General features: G+C 42.6%; 8 protein-coding genes across 8 annotated transcripts; 5 read left to right on the top strand and 3 right to left on the bottom strand.

Annotated features, from left to right (window-relative positions):
• Window positions 1-538: 538 nt before the first annotated feature.
• Window positions 539-1,919, top strand: IL334_005220 (uncharacterized protein; the record flags this gene model as incomplete). The annotated part of the gene is made up of 4 exons (XM_062936933.1): window positions 539-779; window positions 881-922; window positions 1,023-1,493; window positions 1,612-1,919. The coding sequence occupies 4 exons, from the start codon at window positions 539-541 to the stop codon at window positions 1,917-1,919; spliced, it is 1,062 nt and encodes a 353-aa protein (XP_062792984.1).
• A 364-nt stretch (window positions 1,920-2,283) lies between these two features.
• Window positions 2,284-3,267, top strand: IL334_005219 (uncharacterized protein; the record flags this gene model as incomplete). Its single annotated transcript, XM_062936932.1, has 6 exons — window positions 2,284-2,298; window positions 2,390-2,403; window positions 2,531-2,666; window positions 2,747-2,772; window positions 2,995-3,078; window positions 3,183-3,267. The coding sequence occupies 6 exons, from the start codon at window positions 2,284-2,286 to the stop codon at window positions 3,265-3,267; spliced, it is 360 nt and encodes a 119-aa protein (XP_062792983.1).
• A 591-nt stretch (window positions 3,268-3,858) lies between these two features.
• IL334_005218 (uncharacterized protein) lies at window positions 3,859-7,189 on the bottom strand (the record flags this gene model as incomplete). The annotated part of the gene is made up of 11 exons (XM_062936931.1): window positions 3,859-3,989; window positions 4,066-4,251; window positions 4,314-4,482; window positions 4,542-4,928; window positions 5,012-5,515; window positions 5,574-6,057; window positions 6,115-6,191; window positions 6,268-6,596; window positions 6,708-6,760; window positions 6,867-7,031; window positions 7,098-7,189. 11 exons carry the CDS (start codon window positions 7,187-7,189, stop codon window positions 3,859-3,861), a joined length of 2,577 nt encoding a protein of 858 aa, XP_062792982.1.
• Window positions 7,190-8,010: 821 nt separating this feature from the next.
• Window positions 8,011-9,476, top strand: IL334_005217 (uncharacterized protein; the record flags this gene model as incomplete). The annotated part of the gene is made up of 5 exons (XM_062936930.1): window positions 8,011-8,133; window positions 8,198-8,268; window positions 8,332-8,385; window positions 8,444-8,544; window positions 8,617-9,476. The coding sequence occupies 5 exons, from the start codon at window positions 8,011-8,013 to the stop codon at window positions 9,474-9,476; spliced, it is 1,209 nt and encodes a 402-aa protein (XP_062792981.1).
• Window positions 9,477-9,808: 332 nt separating this feature from the next.
• Window positions 9,809-11,906, top strand: IL334_005216 (uncharacterized protein; the record flags this gene model as incomplete). Its single annotated transcript, XM_062936929.1, has 5 exons — window positions 9,809-10,382; window positions 10,455-10,601; window positions 10,700-10,813; window positions 10,915-11,162; window positions 11,241-11,906. The coding sequence occupies 5 exons, from the start codon at window positions 9,809-9,811 to the stop codon at window positions 11,904-11,906; spliced, it is 1,749 nt and encodes a 582-aa protein (XP_062792980.1).
• Window positions 11,907-12,140: 234 nt separating this feature from the next.
• IL334_005215 (uncharacterized protein) lies at window positions 12,141-14,065 on the bottom strand (the record flags this gene model as incomplete). The annotated part of the gene is made up of 9 exons (XM_062936928.1): window positions 12,141-12,212; window positions 12,345-12,570; window positions 12,699-12,762; window positions 12,827-12,971; window positions 13,096-13,295; window positions 13,379-13,454; window positions 13,524-13,619; window positions 13,726-13,946; window positions 14,017-14,065. The coding sequence occupies 9 exons, from the start codon at window positions 14,063-14,065 to the stop codon at window positions 12,141-12,143; spliced, it is 1,149 nt and encodes a 382-aa protein (XP_062792979.1).
• Window positions 14,066-14,541: 476 nt separating this feature from the next.
• On the top strand, window positions 14,542-15,785 carry IL334_005214 (uncharacterized protein; the record flags this gene model as incomplete). Its single annotated transcript, XM_062936927.1, has 3 exons — window positions 14,542-14,586; window positions 14,645-15,400; window positions 15,495-15,785. 3 exons carry the CDS (start codon window positions 14,542-14,544, stop codon window positions 15,783-15,785), a joined length of 1,092 nt encoding a protein of 363 aa, XP_062792978.1.
• A 264-nt stretch (window positions 15,786-16,049) lies between these two features.
• On the bottom strand, window positions 16,050-16,871 carry IL334_005213 (uncharacterized protein; the record flags this gene model as incomplete). Its single annotated transcript, XM_062936926.1, has 4 exons — window positions 16,050-16,235; window positions 16,325-16,456; window positions 16,544-16,718; window positions 16,789-16,871. The coding sequence occupies 4 exons, from the start codon at window positions 16,869-16,871 to the stop codon at window positions 16,050-16,052; spliced, it is 576 nt and encodes a 191-aa protein (XP_062792977.1).
• Between the last annotated feature and the right edge of the window lie 365 nt (window positions 16,872-17,236).

Here is a 17,236-nt window from a genome sequence, read left to right as displayed (position 1 = left end):
TCTCCTTTGAAGAAGACTAAAGGTGTGCGGGAGATCAGACGTGCGTCAAGAGTGCAGATCCTTTACCGATAATATGGTTTCGTCACTTTGCATTTATGATACGAAACGGTCCTCGTTCGTAATACGGACGAGCGGTGACATGGCTGATGTGATTATATATGTTGAGCTGATGCTCTTGAACTCGCTGATCTCGTCATAATCATCTTCACTAATTATCTTAAAAAGCTTACAGTAAAAGCTACCACTAAAAAATATCATTTACTGACTAATATAATAGAGAATAATATAATAAAACATAACGAAAGAGGGCGTATCCAGCTCAAAGCCCCACTTCCGAGAAAGTCAAAAGTCAAAACAAAACTAACAACACCTTCCTCATCCCATTGAAATAACTCCACACGACTAGTAGTAACGAATCAGCACTATTCGTAGAATTCTCAAAAACTGAGCCGACAATCCAGACTCATCTTCAGCAACACTTACTCTTACCTCCCACATCAATCATCCAGTAGAGGCCCGTTCGAACCAACCAAGCTAAATGTCAAGAGAAAAACAGCCCGATTTGGAGAGTGGATTTCCCGATGAACCTGATCAGCAAAAATCTCAACAATCAAACTCACCTACGCGTCCAACTGATTATTTCAATTATTATCCACCATTACTGATACTCATCCTTGAGATTCTAGTTTGGGTGATTTTGGCTTTACTTTGTTTCACCGCTCCGAACGGTGGTTTATCTGCTGTTTTCAAAGATGGTAGTTCGTACATTGGTGTATTGAGTAAGTGTATCAGACTATCATCCTCACCATCACAGATTGATGGAGCACGAAAACTCAAGCGGGCTCATACTGATTTCGACTATTTGGGTTTATGTATATAGGGAAATGCTCAGACAGTTCTTGTGATCCATACATGGTATCTGGTGAGTATTTTCACTTCTTTACAAAACATACCTGTGCTTGATAGTCCAGTAAATTGACTTTGGAGTCTTGATGATTGAATTTCATCTTTTCGTAATTCAGGTTCAAGCTCAAGTATAAGTTCGCCCTCTTCTTCGTCCACCTCTTCACCATCCAGCTTGACCTCTTCTTCCGACACGACAGATTCCACGACGGAAAGCATCAAGAGTTTGATTGAAAAGCGAGACTTATCTTCATTCGATCTAGCCAATTTTTTCCTTTCAACAGGGTTAGCTACATTAGCTTGCTTTTGGTTGATGTCATATACACTCTTATTCATCTTGATAAGATATTTCTCTTCTTCTTTACCTAATAATAATCCATCATCAACCCCCAAAAAGGACGAGATCTCTCTATTCTCATTCAAAAGGGAGAATATGAGAAATATAATTAAAATGTTGAAGAAATTCGCTTGGAGATCAGGAAGGATTTTTACTTTTGTCCTAACATTTATCATATTAGGTATTGCAGGTGATTGTACTCTGAAACTGTTTACCGTGACAGGTGGTAAAGGTATTGGAATGGGTATAATCTGTGAGTTTAGAATGCGCCATAATCGATGCTGGATACTTGCTTCTTGATTTCTTGCACCCTCGAAGAGTGGATCACAATGATTGAAACGCTAATTTCCCGTTCAATTACTCGCAATCAGTACTTTGGATAACGTTCATCTTACTCATCCTGATCAACTTGTTGGAGATGAATAGGAATTGTATACGTCGCAAAGCAGATTTAACGATCTGGGGATTTAGATGTCTTCAACTACCTAAACATAAATCACGTATGATTCGTAAATGGCAGGAACACGATAAGAAGTTGGGAGATCCCGAGTACAATGAGAAGGAGGCGATGGATGCTCAGGATAGTTGGAGCGGTGGATCACATAGTAACAGTAGAACAAGGGGAGATAAGAATAACAGGCGATCGAATAATGATGATTATGATAATGTCCCCTTGTAATAATAATAGAGGATCTACATATCATGCATTGCTGTCATTCATAGCGATGTTACATTGTGTTGCTTGTAGATTGATTGTATGCGAAATCGATAACTACGTATAAAATAATAATGAATGCAGAGATGCAAAAAGCACTGCCACAATATATATACCTTCGATCGCCCTGAACTTCCCATTTGATTTTTGTCTCAGTCTGAGACCCTGAGTTAATGCTGATATCTACGACCACTCCCCGCAGCATCAACAACATCATCTCTTTTTCTATGAATAGATACAAAATCTCATTTCTCAACATTGATATTCAACATTCAGTGAACATCAACCATACATTAAACACAACTTCAAAACAAGAGAAAGAACCAAGATGTCAGCGAAAGATGTAAGTTGATCAGTATCATTCAGATCCTTTCCTTGCCTTACAACAAACAATCTCGCTCAAAAGGGTAGTCTTGATGCTGACATCGTCACAGTACTACGGCAACCAGTAAGTCATCGGAAAACCTCATCAACAGACCCTCATGTACCATCGTACATATATTCATAACCGCGATAAGGAGAATCGAAGGGAAATTTTTGGGTCACAGAATGAGGAAACTGACATTATCGTGTAGACAACAACAACCACAACAATACGGAGGATATCCTCAGCAAGGAGGATACGGAGGTCCACAACAAGGTGGATATGGTGGACCTCAACAAGGTTATGGTCAGCAGCAACAAGGTGGTTACTACCCTCCTCCTCCTCAAGTGAGTATCTCTCGTCTAGTCACTTATGTGGACAAAGCAAATGGGTAGTAAAGCTAACAGCACTGTTGTTCCTGTTCTAGCAATCTTATCAACAACCTGGTCGTACGTATGAATCTATCTAAGCTACTTTATGAGGATCAAGGGGGAAAACGCTAATCACTCTCATCGATGCCAATGTGATTTTACTTTAAATAGAATAGTGAGTCTCTCTCTTTCTCTCTCTGGGTTAAGCAAACATTCAGCGTTTTATAGTCAAACTTGAATTTTTACATCTGCGAGTTGAGAAACAGGACAGAAAGCTGACGAGTATCACCTTTCAATCACTCAGCTATCCCCAACCTCAACCTCAACAAGTATACGTCCAACAACCTCCTAAAAAATCAGGTGGAGCAGGTGGTGGATGTTGTGCATGGTGAGTCGATTTACGATCATCGCATACGTCCTACTTCCGCTGGTAGCATGTATCTTGACATGATTATCTTAATACTGATCAATCTGAATATCAACCAAAATTAGTCTCGCTGGTGGTCAGTTACTTTTACACAATTCCTCTATGATCCATGCTCGACATCATCAGACGAAATCACAATCGTCGTCCTAAACGATCGATTCAGATAAAGAAGAGAATATAGCTAATAATCTTTTTTCCGTGTCTTAGCCCTGTGTTGTTGTTGCGCCGAAGAAATGTGTTGTGACATGTTGTTCTAATCTCATATCGATACCTTGATGAATCTTCTTGTCCTGTCTCTGCTTTTTTACAACAACCGTTCAGTATCTTCTTCTATTTTATCTCTACCTAAAATGTCAGTCATAGTTGAATGTTTAATTTTAATGCTATCTTCTACTTTACGCCAAGTGCTAAGTACAGTATGGGGACGACCAGTTGAACTACGACTAGTAAAGCTACACTATCCACATAAAATGAACATAGCATGACATGCTCGAGCGCAGTACGAAAGACTGTAATGATCTTCTTTGTGCTCTTCTCTGGCTCAGACAAATCGGTCTCAGTGATAATTTGAATCTACCTCGATCTGCTCAAAGACTCAAAGACTAAAATGGTTGATCGATCAGCTTTCTAGTAGATGTACTGTACCGCGTAGACTTGCACACGACATCAATGGACAAGGACGTGGTAATGAACGGAAAAAAACATTCCATGCATTCATCCTTTTAAACCTTCAGCTCATCCCTATCCACCACCATTTGATCCGGGTGGTTGAGGACCTCCGCCTCCCTGTCCACCTTGAGGTTGCATTGGTGAGTGAGGGTGGTATTGTTGTTGAGGTTGTTGAGGGTAAGGAGGTAGATTATGCTGTACCACTATTCCCGATCCAAACTGTGATCAGCGATGCCATCTTCTGAAGATCTGTTCGTACTTGGAACGCCTATGACTCACTTTGAGGCGTTTGTTGAGGTGTCGATACTCCATGATGAGGCGAGTAGTAACCTTGTGGACCAGATCCAGGACCACCTGGACCAATATGTCCATTTTGACCCATACCTGGACCTGGACCTGGACCATGACGTTGTGCGGTATGAGGGTTGATTTGCATATGTTGAGGAGGTAAGAATTGAGGATTTTCTGAAACGCTTGAATCAGTAACTTACGATACGAATCGACGAAAGTAAGTTTAGTGAACTCACGAGGCATTCCGGGTTGGTAGTACATTGGCATCCCGTTAGGTTGCGGACCTCCCAATTGATGCGGTGGTTGTTGACCCATCTGTTGCCCAGGTAAAGGAGCGAACTGAGGTCCACCAGGCGAGAACATTGGGCTACTCATTTGACTGGGCATGTGAGGAGGTAGACCGGGCTAAAACATCGAACACATCAGCCGTGATTCACGCATACGAGCTTGATTGATTAACTTACTTGGTTGAATCTGTAACCATATCCAGGATAAGGTTGCATACCACCTAGAATTTGAGGAGGAGGAGGATGAGGTGAAGGTGACCCAACAGCAGTTGTTTCATCGTCAAATATCGATGTTCCTGGACCACCTAAATGCATAGGTCCAGGCCCTCCACTAACATTTACACCCATGGGTCCACCTGCGAAAGATGGAATATGAGATTTCCTTCCTGGATAGGGCCACTGTAATCCAATCGATGACGCAGAAGGTACAGATCCATTACCATGTTTCCATGGATTGAAATCACTCCTGATATCAACGGTAACTTTCTCAGGTAACTTGTGTTGGAAGAAGGGGTTTTTCAAAGTTGGTGCGGCTAAAGCAGGTGAAGGAACTGATGATGTGACCTGAAAAAGAAAAAACAAAATCACATATGTTAGCTAAACTCTGGCAAGGTTGACACTCGGTTTTCATTAAAGGCAAAACGTACAGCAGGTGTTTGACGAGGAGCAGTAGCTGGACTTCCAGAAGGTTGGCCAGGTTTGAACACAGCAGCGCTTGGTTTGAAGACAAAAGTATTTGCTTTAGGGTTCAATTTCGCTTGAGAGCCAGATGCTAGACTGGCCATGGAGGGAGTCGGCGAAGTAGCTTGCTGAGGTATGTTCTGGTTAGCAGTTTCAGGAATAGTGATAACCGGTGCTTGAACCTGAGCTTGAGCTTGAGTAACCGGCTTCTTTTTGGCAGGATTGAAAGGCGGGATCTCGCTAATTCTCATGAAAGGCTTTTTGGGTGGAAGTGGTTTTGATTGTTCATTGGAACCGGCTGATTCCATTGGCGCAGAAGCTTTAGTGGGCGACTTGTTGTTGGTAACTTGAGCTTTACGATCCTCTCGAGCCTTTTCAAGTTGATTGGCAGCTTTCGCTTCTATATCCTTCTGTTTGTTTTCGTCTTTAGCCAAAATTGGTAGAATATCTTTTGGCATGGGAAGGGGTACCTGAGCTCAAGACGTAAGACAAAGGCGTACTTAGCAGTATGAAGAAAGTTGTACTCACCTTGAAATTAGCATGAAACTTTTTCAAATCTGCAAGTTGTTTCTCCCTTTCAGTCTTCATATGAGACTGTTTCTTAGCCTCTGCCTTTTCACGTTCAGTACCAACAAATTGACGCCATTGATCTACCACACCGCCAGCTGCTGTGATTGTTGTGACAGCAGGAGCGGCAGCTGGTGCTTCCGCAGGTTGGATAGCCGTGACGACTGGAGCAGGAGCGGGAACTGTAGCTGAGGGATCATCGCTTGTACTTCGAGCTGGAGCAGGGGGAGGAGCCATGTTTGCGTTGGATTCAGGAGCAGGCGAAGGTGCTTTGATAGGCTGAGGAGCCGGTGAAGAGACAACATTTCCATTGGGTATGGAAGCAGTGGCCGCGGGAGCAGGAGGGACGGAAACTCGAGGAGCAGGAGCAGGAGTCGGTCCACCCAAAGCTTTTCTAGCTCCAGGTGGAACGTATGCACCTGGTGCACGAACAACTCCAGAGTATCTATCAGGACCTCAGTAGAGTCCTATATGCGGGTGGAAGCATGAATGATAAGCTCACTTTTCCTCCTCATCTTTGGCAGAATCCTCAGCAGCTTGACCTCTCTCTTCTTGAATATGAGTATTCTTTGAAGTTGTCTATGATCGCCCGGTATCAGACGTAATCAGCGCAGTTGTCCCTACATGCTGCTATCATGGAGAGCGGAATACTTACACCCATAATCTCGTTAGCCAACCTTTCAGCTTCCTTCTCCCTTTTCTTGAAATCCGCAGTATTCTTATTCAATTTTGTGGTATACAATTCCTCTTGATAATTCGTTTTAACACCAAATAATTTCTCATTAGTCTCGAACTGATCCCAAGGGATATTGGCTGTTAAAGTACCAAAAGTATCCACATCTCTAACTGAACCATTCACTTGGTTTCCATTTGAACCATTGTTATTGTTCTTAGATGGTGGAGAAGTAGAATCTGGTACCCAAGGTTTGAGTTCCCTTTCAATCGGTCCAGACGATTTTGATATATCCGTATCGGTTTGAAATCCTATAACATCATTCAGTAAGGTCATACTCGTATCATTGGTGAATAGCGGTAGAGGAAGAACCTAAGAGATAACGGCAGAAAAGGGAATGAGAAGAAACAAGTTGTATTTACCTTTATTAGATCTATTCTTGTCGTCATGAACAATCTTCTTCATATCATTCATACTAACAAATACTCCTTTCATTAGTCATTTGATCTCGTCTCCAAAGGAAGGTTCTGTTCCATTCCCTTTTTGGTACCACCATGAGAACAGAACGATCAGAAACTCACTGATCATTGATAGATTGTCTAGGGGCAGGCGAAGATCCACCTGATGTACCTGTACCTGTACCTGCACCAGTACCTGTAACAGAGCCGGGAATAGCAGGTGAAGTTCCTCTTGAAACGGGGTATGAATTTGAACCGGGAGGAGGTCCACCTCTCCATACTCCTCGTCTTTATGATACCAACCGGGATCAATCAGCTGAATTCTGATAATATACGAGAGATCTCTGAGCTCACCCTCTAGGAGAATCCGCTCCTCCTCTACCACCTCTTATACCGCCTCTAGCCCCACCACCACCCCGTCCACCACCGCGCTCAATAGTACTCATACCAAGTCGTCAATGTCGTGATGACCTCGGTCCGCAGGAAGCACGGAGAAAGGAGTTTGTATATTGGTGGACTGGATTCAGCTGTATGATCAGCACATCTGCCTACATAACATCATGCAGACGTGACAGGTTTTATGGACAGTCGAGTATAATAAGAGAGGTATTTGCCACACATTCTGGTGAAGCGACAAAGTGATCTTCGTTCCAGCTTGTATTCAGATGAATCATGTCGCGGGACAATGAATCGAATCCACATTAGAAGGATGTAAGAACTCACGCGTGAAAAAGCTCCTTCTGTTTCAAAGTATGAAAAGAACGATTCCAGTACAGTACACCTAGTTGTATCCCAGCTGTTCAGACTGGGATTTGTGGTGAGATACAGATAGAAATTGACAAGACGCTGTTTTATAGCTGGACATTCACTCGCTGTTCATTGTTGCTACCACCACCAACACTACCATGGTAGCACGACACTCACAACAGTCCCAACCTTGGGTTTCATTAATTGCCCCGCACAGGACATTCATTAACCCTTATGCCTAAAGTGCCACACTCGGTAATATCCCTTGAGTTGAGCCGCCGCACCATAGGGGAGGGGGACACCCAGACCACGTGTCATCCATCAGTTGTCACGTGATTAGCATTATCAACCTTTGTCGTCGTCATACAGGCACGTGCCATGTCTTGCTTGGCGATCCACAGTGTTGAAAATCAGTCATGCAAGAGTGCTTCAGTAATTACATACCTTAAAACTGAACCTTGTATAGTTTCAAAAGTCAACAGAAGACGAAGCCACCATAGCCACAAGATCTAGATCTGATATGACCACTTCGACGATGAAAGCCAATCTGGCAGACTTTACCATTCGTATAGCAAATCATGATCAGGAGATACAACATGCTAAAGCTGGCTATGTTCACTGGAAGAAGGATAGCACTTTTGAGGTGAGCATAGCCTGGATGATGGAGAGACGGATATGTCGCACGAGCTCACTTCTACTGGATATAGCAATTCTGGCAGACATATCGAAGAGAAAGGGATGCCTCGCCATGGAGTACGGGTAAACGATTGGTGACCTGGTACGGCTCGCTACACTGATATGTGCTACGCGATGCCTAATGCTCAAATATCAACTGATACAGGGCACTCGTAAGACGCGATGATCCAGATGGAGAGCTATATGCAGGATGCGAAACGTACGTGACCTCCTGTTATCCATGCAGCAGGAATTGACGTATCGATAATCTGCCATAGATACCTTCGGAAAGGATTAGTCAAACATGTAGATTCAGATCAAGTCGAAGATACATATATATACGGTATCGCTTCAGTCGTTACTCCTGATAAACATTATCGTAAGTAGAATCACCAACCCCACCATCTCGTCTTGGGCTAGTGAAGACTAACTTTGAGGATTCTCGTGAAAGGTAACGGTTATGCCACTCGACTTCTTTCTTTATTACACCATCGACTATCTTCCCTTCCCACACCCTCTTCCTATTCCGGCGATATTGATGCTCTCCCTATTCCTTCCGATATTCCTTTACCTGAAGCGATTGGATCCATCTTATGGTCAGATATAGGTTCGACGTTCTATTCTAGATGTTCATCTTCATCGGAACGTCAAGGATGGGTAGTAGAAGATTCACTTAATATGGAATTATATTGGAAACTATTTCCTCCCCAATTTCAAGAAGAAGCAAAAGAATTGGACAAAGGTTGGAAATGGATATATCTCAATGATTTACCCGATATAAGTGAAAAATTATCTGTATCAGCCAAAAAGAGGTTAGAAGATATAGATACCTCTGAAAAAGCGGTATTTATGAACAATCCTTCTAGTGAAGGTACACTGGATTTTGTGCCTTTGAAAGGTATATGGCAGAGATCATTAATATCAGATCCTGAACCTGTTGGATTACGATATGTTCCGTCAGAAGGTGGAAGCGAAAATAAGGAAGAAACAATTATCCTTTTCTCGGGGAAGATGATCAATATAGGAGACAAACTATTGATCACATACATTGAAAATTTCGTACCATCCCAAATGGAAGCTGTGTTAAAAGCTTTAGATATAATAGGACATAAAGCTGGTCAAAGTCAAGGTTGGATCTGGGATATCTCACCCTCTTCTGAGCTTGTTAAAGCGTGGCAAGGGCTGGAAGGTAGAGAAGTCCAAATTGGAAGGAAGAAAGAGATTGATGGTCATTTATTAGGTGTAGCTTGGTATGGCGATTTACAAGAAAAAGGAAAAATGATTGATGGGCAAATGTGGAGTTGGTGTTGATAAGGGGTAATGTATGACGATAACGATCTAATGAGATGACCTTGAACGACTTAAACGCTGGGGGAGACGAGGAGTGAAGTGAAACAGACCTATCCTTTATTCATGAATGGTCCTTTCATGCGATATCTCCTGTCGCCAGCGCGTTGTCTCAAAAATGTACAATGCTGGTCATACTCAAAGAAGGAATATGGTGCTTCAGTTTCTTCCTAAATCCTCCTCTAACTCTATTCTGATCAGTTTGTGCATCTCGATAACTTACTATCCCAGTATCCTAGCCAGCTGCCAGCTGAAAGCTCTCTCACCCATCAATCAATAATACAGTATCACTGATCATGCCAAGTTTCCTAAAGTCCCTATTCAAGCCTTCTCATTCTCCTCCACGAGCTCGTTACCCTGCTGAACCTTCCTCTTCTTACGAGGTACCCTCACCTGAAAGAAGATTATCATCTCTACCTCCCGAAGACCTACATACATTAGCTGATCAACTTCGAACTGAATTACGATCGAACGCCTCAGAGAAAGGTTCATCCATTGATAGAGATACGGTATCTACTTTACTTTCGTCTTTGAGAAGTGGCAAAAATCATAGTCGAACAGGGAGTGAGAGAAGTATGAGAAGGTTAATGAGGGTTTTGGAGGAGATCGAGGCTGAGGATCAAAAGGAGAAGGAGGATGAGAGAATAACCATTGAATCAAACAAGGCGAAAGGGAGTATCAGCTCTGTTGCCCTCAATCAGGCTTATCATGATGACAATGATTCTTCTATACACATAGGAGAAAGTGATCGAGCTCAAAATCGCCTAAGAAAAGGGAAATTCAAAGCTCATTCAACTAGATATACTGATCCAATGACACAAGATGGGAAATTGCTTAAACCAGTTATCAAAATATGTTCAACTGCTATTAGTAAGTCAACTAAACTTTCTGAATTTCTTCGTTTCTCGAGATTATGCTCATTTGGTTTATTTTGCTTATCAGGATCAGGCGAGAAGCTTGTTAATTCTGATTTGGGTCAAGGATCTAATTTCCATCTGCTTGGGCGGATAATGGCTTTACTTGAAGCTCAAAAAGATGAATTGGTCGATATCGCTCCTTACACCGGAAGACGAAGGTATCCCGCTTTGAGTGAGTTTACCATTGCCCGACCAGAGATTGGCCTACGCACACCATCGCAGCTGGGTAGACTAGAAGGGATGGCTGATATCCAATTCGGTGGGACGTAGTTACTCTCGAGCAGATTTATGAAAAGGTACAATCTGGGTTAAGGGATATTCAAGGCATGTCCGAAGAGAAAATGAGAGATGATATGATGAATGTAGTCGAAGTTCTGCAAGAAGGTACATTGTTCCCTAATACATCTCTTCAGCTTTTCTCAAAAAGAGAAAATGAGAATGTAGACGAGACATTACATAGCAGCTGATACTATTACCACCGTCAGGCCCAGACTACCTGATTGATATAATCCTCATAACTTCGATAATTCACCAAGCTTCGATAATATCAATTCCGTTTTCTAATGAAATTCGATCGATACTAGATAAAGCAATAGATGAACAGGGTGATTTGAATACGTTTAGAAAAGCGGGAGAGAGTATTATAGCTATCGCTAGTGCATTAGATAGGGATTTACTGGAGGATAAAGAATCTGAAGAAGCTTACAAAAGAATTGGAGTATTGGTCAAGCAAGTAAGTACTTGTTGCATCTCTTATATCTCTTGAACGCAGGTGGAAAGATTCACAAGCTGAATTACTATTTTGATACAGCTTCAAGTGAGAGGTTCGACTTCTGCTCTTCCTACTCCGTACGGATCTCGACAAGGTTCATTCTCATTATCGTCTACCCCTACACCATTAACAATACCTGGAACTCCACTTGATTCACCTGGAGGATCTGTGTCTTCGAGCGGAAGTCTCCATTCACCTCGATATGCATCCATGACTCCGTCTGATCTTCAAAAGAATTACGGTACGGGGGTTTCTACACCTACTTCTGGTGGTTTACCTGGTGTATCGTCCTTTCAGCCTACTCCAGCTGTTTCAGCACAGCGTTCCGCGCTTCAATCCCCCTCACCGGCATCCCCAACTGGATCTTCAGATGATGATGAGGAGATATGGGAATATAGAGGACAGCTATTGACTCGATCAGCATTAGATCTAGTATTGAGACAAGAAGCTTTAGCACAAGCTGATTCATCAGGTCAATATGCAGGAGACGTATCATGGGATGATTTGAGAAATTGTTGGATACCTAAATATGTCAAGAAATTGAAAATCACAGATCTCGCAAAAGACGAATTACCAGATACTTCTCCTGCTGGATTTCAACTCAAAGATGAAGATGAATGGGGCAATAAAATCGGTTGGTATGGCGAATTTAAAGAAATGTATTATAAAGAAGATCCTAAATGGGAATTACCTGACGACGATTAGGGTGGATGGGGGAAGTAGGTGTTTTGTGTACAGAATGTACCTCTCTTTTGTTTATCTTATTAGCGGATAGATTGCCCACTGATCTGTCGTAATGCCATTATGACCTGGAATCTACGATCACCTTGCGATTTTATGATGCATAAATGGTATTCTTCTACTCGTTCTATTCTTCATCAACTCGGACGCACATGCTGTCGCAGCGCTATCCTCGTGTTTATTCTATGGGTGAATTCCCTATTCCAACTGAACTTTTTCTAAACCAGGTAAGAATTTATATCCACCTTCCTTTCTGATCTGATCAAATATCTATAAAAAAGCAGAATGTCAGTATACTCATTTTCATACCCGTTTCTGGGAATCTTCTCTATCATCAATGGGAGACAAAGGTAGAAGAATCCACCCATTTATCAGACGAGATATTGAGCAAAAATCACTCACACTCATAGTCAATTCAGTTTCATTCCAAGGCAATTGTGGACATTCTACCAAACCATCTTTCAAACATCTGGCCACTGCGTCCGCTTCAAATACCAATCCACCTTCTTTGAAAGTCAGATCTACCAATTTATCAGGGAGGTAATCGCCATTTTCCACCGAAGGATCTTTGCGCTTTCTTAGTATATATGAAGTGGGTCGAGAGGTTATACCCTGAACTAGAATTTCACTGTTACAATTGGTTTGTCAGCATGACTGTCGATAATTTAGATAAGGCAGAATGGAGAGGTGATGGTCAATCAAACACAGAGCGATGACACATCCAGCCATAAAATCACTCATCTCATTAACACTCACCCAGTAGATCCAACGATTCTGGTATGTTGTGATTGCTGAGTAGCAGAAAGCAAATTTGCGGTACCTATATAGCATAAGACTCCGATTATTCTGAATTCATTATCTGTATGTATTTATTAGTCACTCACAATTGGCAATGGCATTGATCTTAGGGAAAGTTAACGCAAAGTTGGTAGCTACATCAACTCCAGTATGATGTAATAACATGGTACTTCCAATTTTAGCCGGTGCGGTTTTTTCGTTTTTGGGATGGTGATAAAGCATCATCATAGACTATGGTTTATTGAACGATCAAGGATTCAGCACATGGTGCAAAGGCGTTCACAGTTCGGTAGGGAACTTCCTCTTTGTGTGTGTAGACAGTACGATCACAGGGGGGTTAGCTGATCAGACTCACCCAGACTAATGGATAAGGACCTAAATCCAATAACGGCCCACCAGCCAAATCCGCACTTAATAACCTATCTGAATCAGGCCGTATACCTAGTGAATTCATTGATAAATCACTGTAAAGACATCTTACATCCCCAATGACGTTCTCTTGATGAATCGCTTTTTGTACAGCGAGGAGAACGGGGTTGAATCGAGTCCAAACGGCTAGTCATTGTAAGTTGAAAGATTAGTTATTATCCAGACCATCCCTGACAATAAAATAATCATTAAGAGGAAGATTCACTAACCCTCCATCAAAAACAAATTCTTCTTTCTGGCGATAGAAACTAAACTTCTCCATTCTGCTGCATTCAAGGTAGCTGGCTAAATGAAGTTGTAACCTTTCTATCAGCTACAATCTTCCGAAGCTTTTATGTTCGTCCTCTGTCATACCTTTTCAAGTAAAACATGTTTCCCAGCATCCAAACATAGTTTAGCATCCTCGTAATGACAAACATTCAAAGTTCCAACATAGACTATGTTGACGTTCTACACATTTTACAATGATACCCCGAGACATAAACGAAGTTAGCTCAAATCAGTTCTCTCATTCATTTTCTGTAATGTTAGATAGGGAAGAGAAAAGGAGGCTTACGGGATCTTCTATAACACCTTGATAACTTCCATATGCTTTTGGTTTAAAATCAACTGAACCATCTTGTTGCGCTGCACCTCCATTAGGAATATTCGTTTCAAGAAATTCTTCTGCTTTAGATAGTGATCTTGATCCGGCTGCAGCTACTGCATGAGAGATATCATTGACGCCTCTAGAACTTGGAGGACGACATATATCTTTGACGAATTCTGACGAGATCCCTAATTTTTTGAAACGTATGTCATCAGCTTTAGTAGGAGGCTGACTGATACGGAAGTGAAGGGGACCTACAACCACATCCTAAGATACCCCATTGAGCGACGAATGGATTTGTGGACATCCTTGCTGATCTCACTGGACTTGAGCTGGAGATGCTGGTAAGATAATATACGGTATCAACAAGACGTACATTATGTTGATTCAAGATACATCCACCAAGTGATATATGTGACTATGTCAAACCTCTTTCCTCTCTGACTTCGGGGCATCTCATCCCATACCAATTTTGTTGTTCTCTTGTCTTCATTGAATGTTTATTAGCCCGAGATTTCGCCGGAACAAACCCATTAGCTCTTCGGACCGAAAGTGGGCCATCGGGCATCCCCAGTTTGTGAGTGTGGGGGGAAATGATGTGGGGCAACGGGAAAAATAACATCATGACGTGGCTATACTCGGATAGATTAATTGAAGAGATCGATATGGGCACGCGTCTTCTACGAGGTTCTTCCCTTGAGTTTACGACATCGTCATCTCCCATTCTAAATTGTCCAGGCAAACCTTTTGTCCTCCGACATTTCAGAAGAACAGAAAATCTCGATGCCCGCTCCTGTAATGTCTCGACTTGAGAACACGTCAGCCATAGTGAGTTATATCATACCGCTCTCCGGGCCTTGCAATACCACGCTGACTGAATCATTAGCTCGGCGAGTATATGTTGAAAGGATGGACACTTACCGATTTACATTGCACGGATTGTAGAGTGACTCCACTCATGCGAGAACCTAGCGCTCAAGCTGAAAGAGAAGGTAGAGATAGAATCCAATTTTGTGCTTCGTGTGACGGTAGACCTGAAGGCAGACCGTCCGCTTCCGCTTCCGCTTCCTCTTCCACTACCTCCACTATATCGCCACCTGCTATCCCGGCTCGAAGCGTCCCATCGTCTGAGACTACTACTTCGACTGAGATCGACGAACACTCAAGTGAGAAAAGAGCAAGATCGGATCAAGCTGATGATGCAGCATCATCCATTTCTTCCCTTCTCTTGAAAGGGTATTCATTGCTAGGTGATAATTGCCCAAACTCACAATGTCGTGGAATTCCTTTAGTCGGTTATCCTAGAAAACCTGACGGATCAAAAGATGGTAGAAAGATGTGCGTATCATGTAATGCTAGATGGATAGAAGAAGGATCAATAGAGAAAGAAGGAATGAAAGTTATCAACGAAGCAAAAGAAATGGAAAGTCCAAGAACTAAAGCCAGGAGAGAATTATATGGTTTAGACAGTAAAGGGAAATCAAAAGAAAAGGTCGTCGACCAGAAGGAGTTCGAAGAGAAAGCTCAAGAAAGTGCCGCGAAGTTGGAGAAAGGCAAAAAAGTGGAGGAAGAAGATATCGATATGGAAGAGGAGGAGGAAGAGGAAGATGAAGATGAGGAACAGGTAGCACATACGAAATCTGTGAGTATACCTTGTATCACTTTTTTGACTCTATCCTCTCGAGCATTAACCCAAAGTGCGATTCAGAATCGTAGCTGATCATGTTCTTTATCAGGCGGCTATTCCTACACAACCTGTTCGTCGTAAAACATCACAACAAGCTCCAGCTCCATCACCAACATCTCCCTTAGGTCAAGCCCTCAGCTCTACATCCGATTCATTATCTTCCACTCTCCGAAACCTCTCTTCATCACTCGAAAGATACGCTTCCCATCCACCTGCACAAAGAAGGAATGGCGAAGATAGTGGGAAATGGTTTGTTGATCTGAAATTGCACACAGAGGCTATCAAGGATGTACTCGGAGTTATAGGACAAGTTGAAAGAGCTAGAAGAACTGGAAACTAGATCACACCATTGAGAGGGTAGATGTTGTCAATTAATAGACGAGCATAACGTGATCCGAAGATGAGGCCAAGCATGACTACACAAGATCAGAATACATCTTTCAGTGTGAATTGATATAATGTCACATTGATGATCATTCGTCATCATATTCAACAATTTATTTGCTACAAAACATCACAGGTCGTGTATTGTTTATATTCTAAACCGTTACAAAGGTCCCTTAGATCCGTATATGGTTTGTCATATGTCAAGTGGATCCTACTCCTAGATACGAGTAGTATGAGGGCCATGTCCTGTATGACCATGAGCATGTGTAGGATCAGCACCTAATCCAACAGCTCTTTGTCTCCTCATTCCAGCTTCATGTTCCAACCTTTCAGCTTCGGAGAGTTCGGAAGCTTGCATATGCATGTGATCAGCTTGAGCTAAATGCGTTGCTCCTTTTTCTTTCTACTTGGCACCTGAAACGTGAGCAAACGATCTTCTCGATAGGAAAGAAGGTAGAAGAGGGACGCCATGGGGAAGGGAAAAAGACATACCATTGAAGTTGAATGTAAAACTTTTCCGATTGTCTGTTCTTTCTTACCCTTCTTTTCCAACTTGATCGCTTCTTTGGTACTAGGTGCAGAGCCACTAGCTACTCCGTGAAGAGGTGCAGGACCAGTATTGACCTATAGCAGCCAAATATGTCAGCACCACATTCCATTCTATCCAAGGAAAGATACCGATTGTTCCTGTCAGTGGAGATGTGAACCTACGTGTCCGGCACCTGCGACAGGCGCAGGATGTACACCATTACGACCAGTCATGCCCGACCCAGTTCCAGATACACCTTGACCTGTACGATGACCCAATGGACCCTCATTTCTATTTATACCACCGTTACCGAGCGTAGCATTTCCATTCGTATATGGATTATCATTAGCGTTGTTGCTGTGTCAGCCAGAAATCGGTTAGCCCACAATGCTTATTTTTGCGTCCGGGGAGGCTGGCGGTAACTCACTGATGTCCAACACCAGTACCGGTACCTGTGGTCGTAGAGCTGGAAGTACCATACTCATTCTTTGATCTAGTGAGGATACCCATAGTGACAGTTGTTTATCGTTTGATCTGTGTGATGTTGTAAGTTTGTTATACCTTGAAATGCGGTGGCGTGTTTCTCTCGAAAGAAACAATGTGCTGCCGTTTATATATCCTACAATCCTTAGTGGAGCCAAACAAAGGATTCCCTTCCCCCCCCCTCCCCCTCCCCCCATCCAAAGCCATCATTCCCGACGTCATCCTCTAACGCTAAAGTGCAGGTGACTGTGGAATTATCTCTGGATGCACAGACCAAGCTGATTTGGATGTTCAGGCACCATCCAAATGCACAGTGCCAGTACCTTTTAACACAGCAATGGATGATGTCATCTTCCACTTCTTCACAGAACATTCTGAATTACAGTTTCAGG

The sequence above is a fragment of the Kwoniella shivajii genome, chromosome 7 (genome assembly GCF_035658355.1).
Source record: "Kwoniella shivajii chromosome 7, complete sequence".
NCBI lineage: Eukaryota > Fungi > Basidiomycota > Tremellomycetes > Tremellales > Cryptococcaceae > Kwoniella > Kwoniella shivajii.
This window is presented reverse-complemented; position numbering and strand designations above follow the sequence as displayed.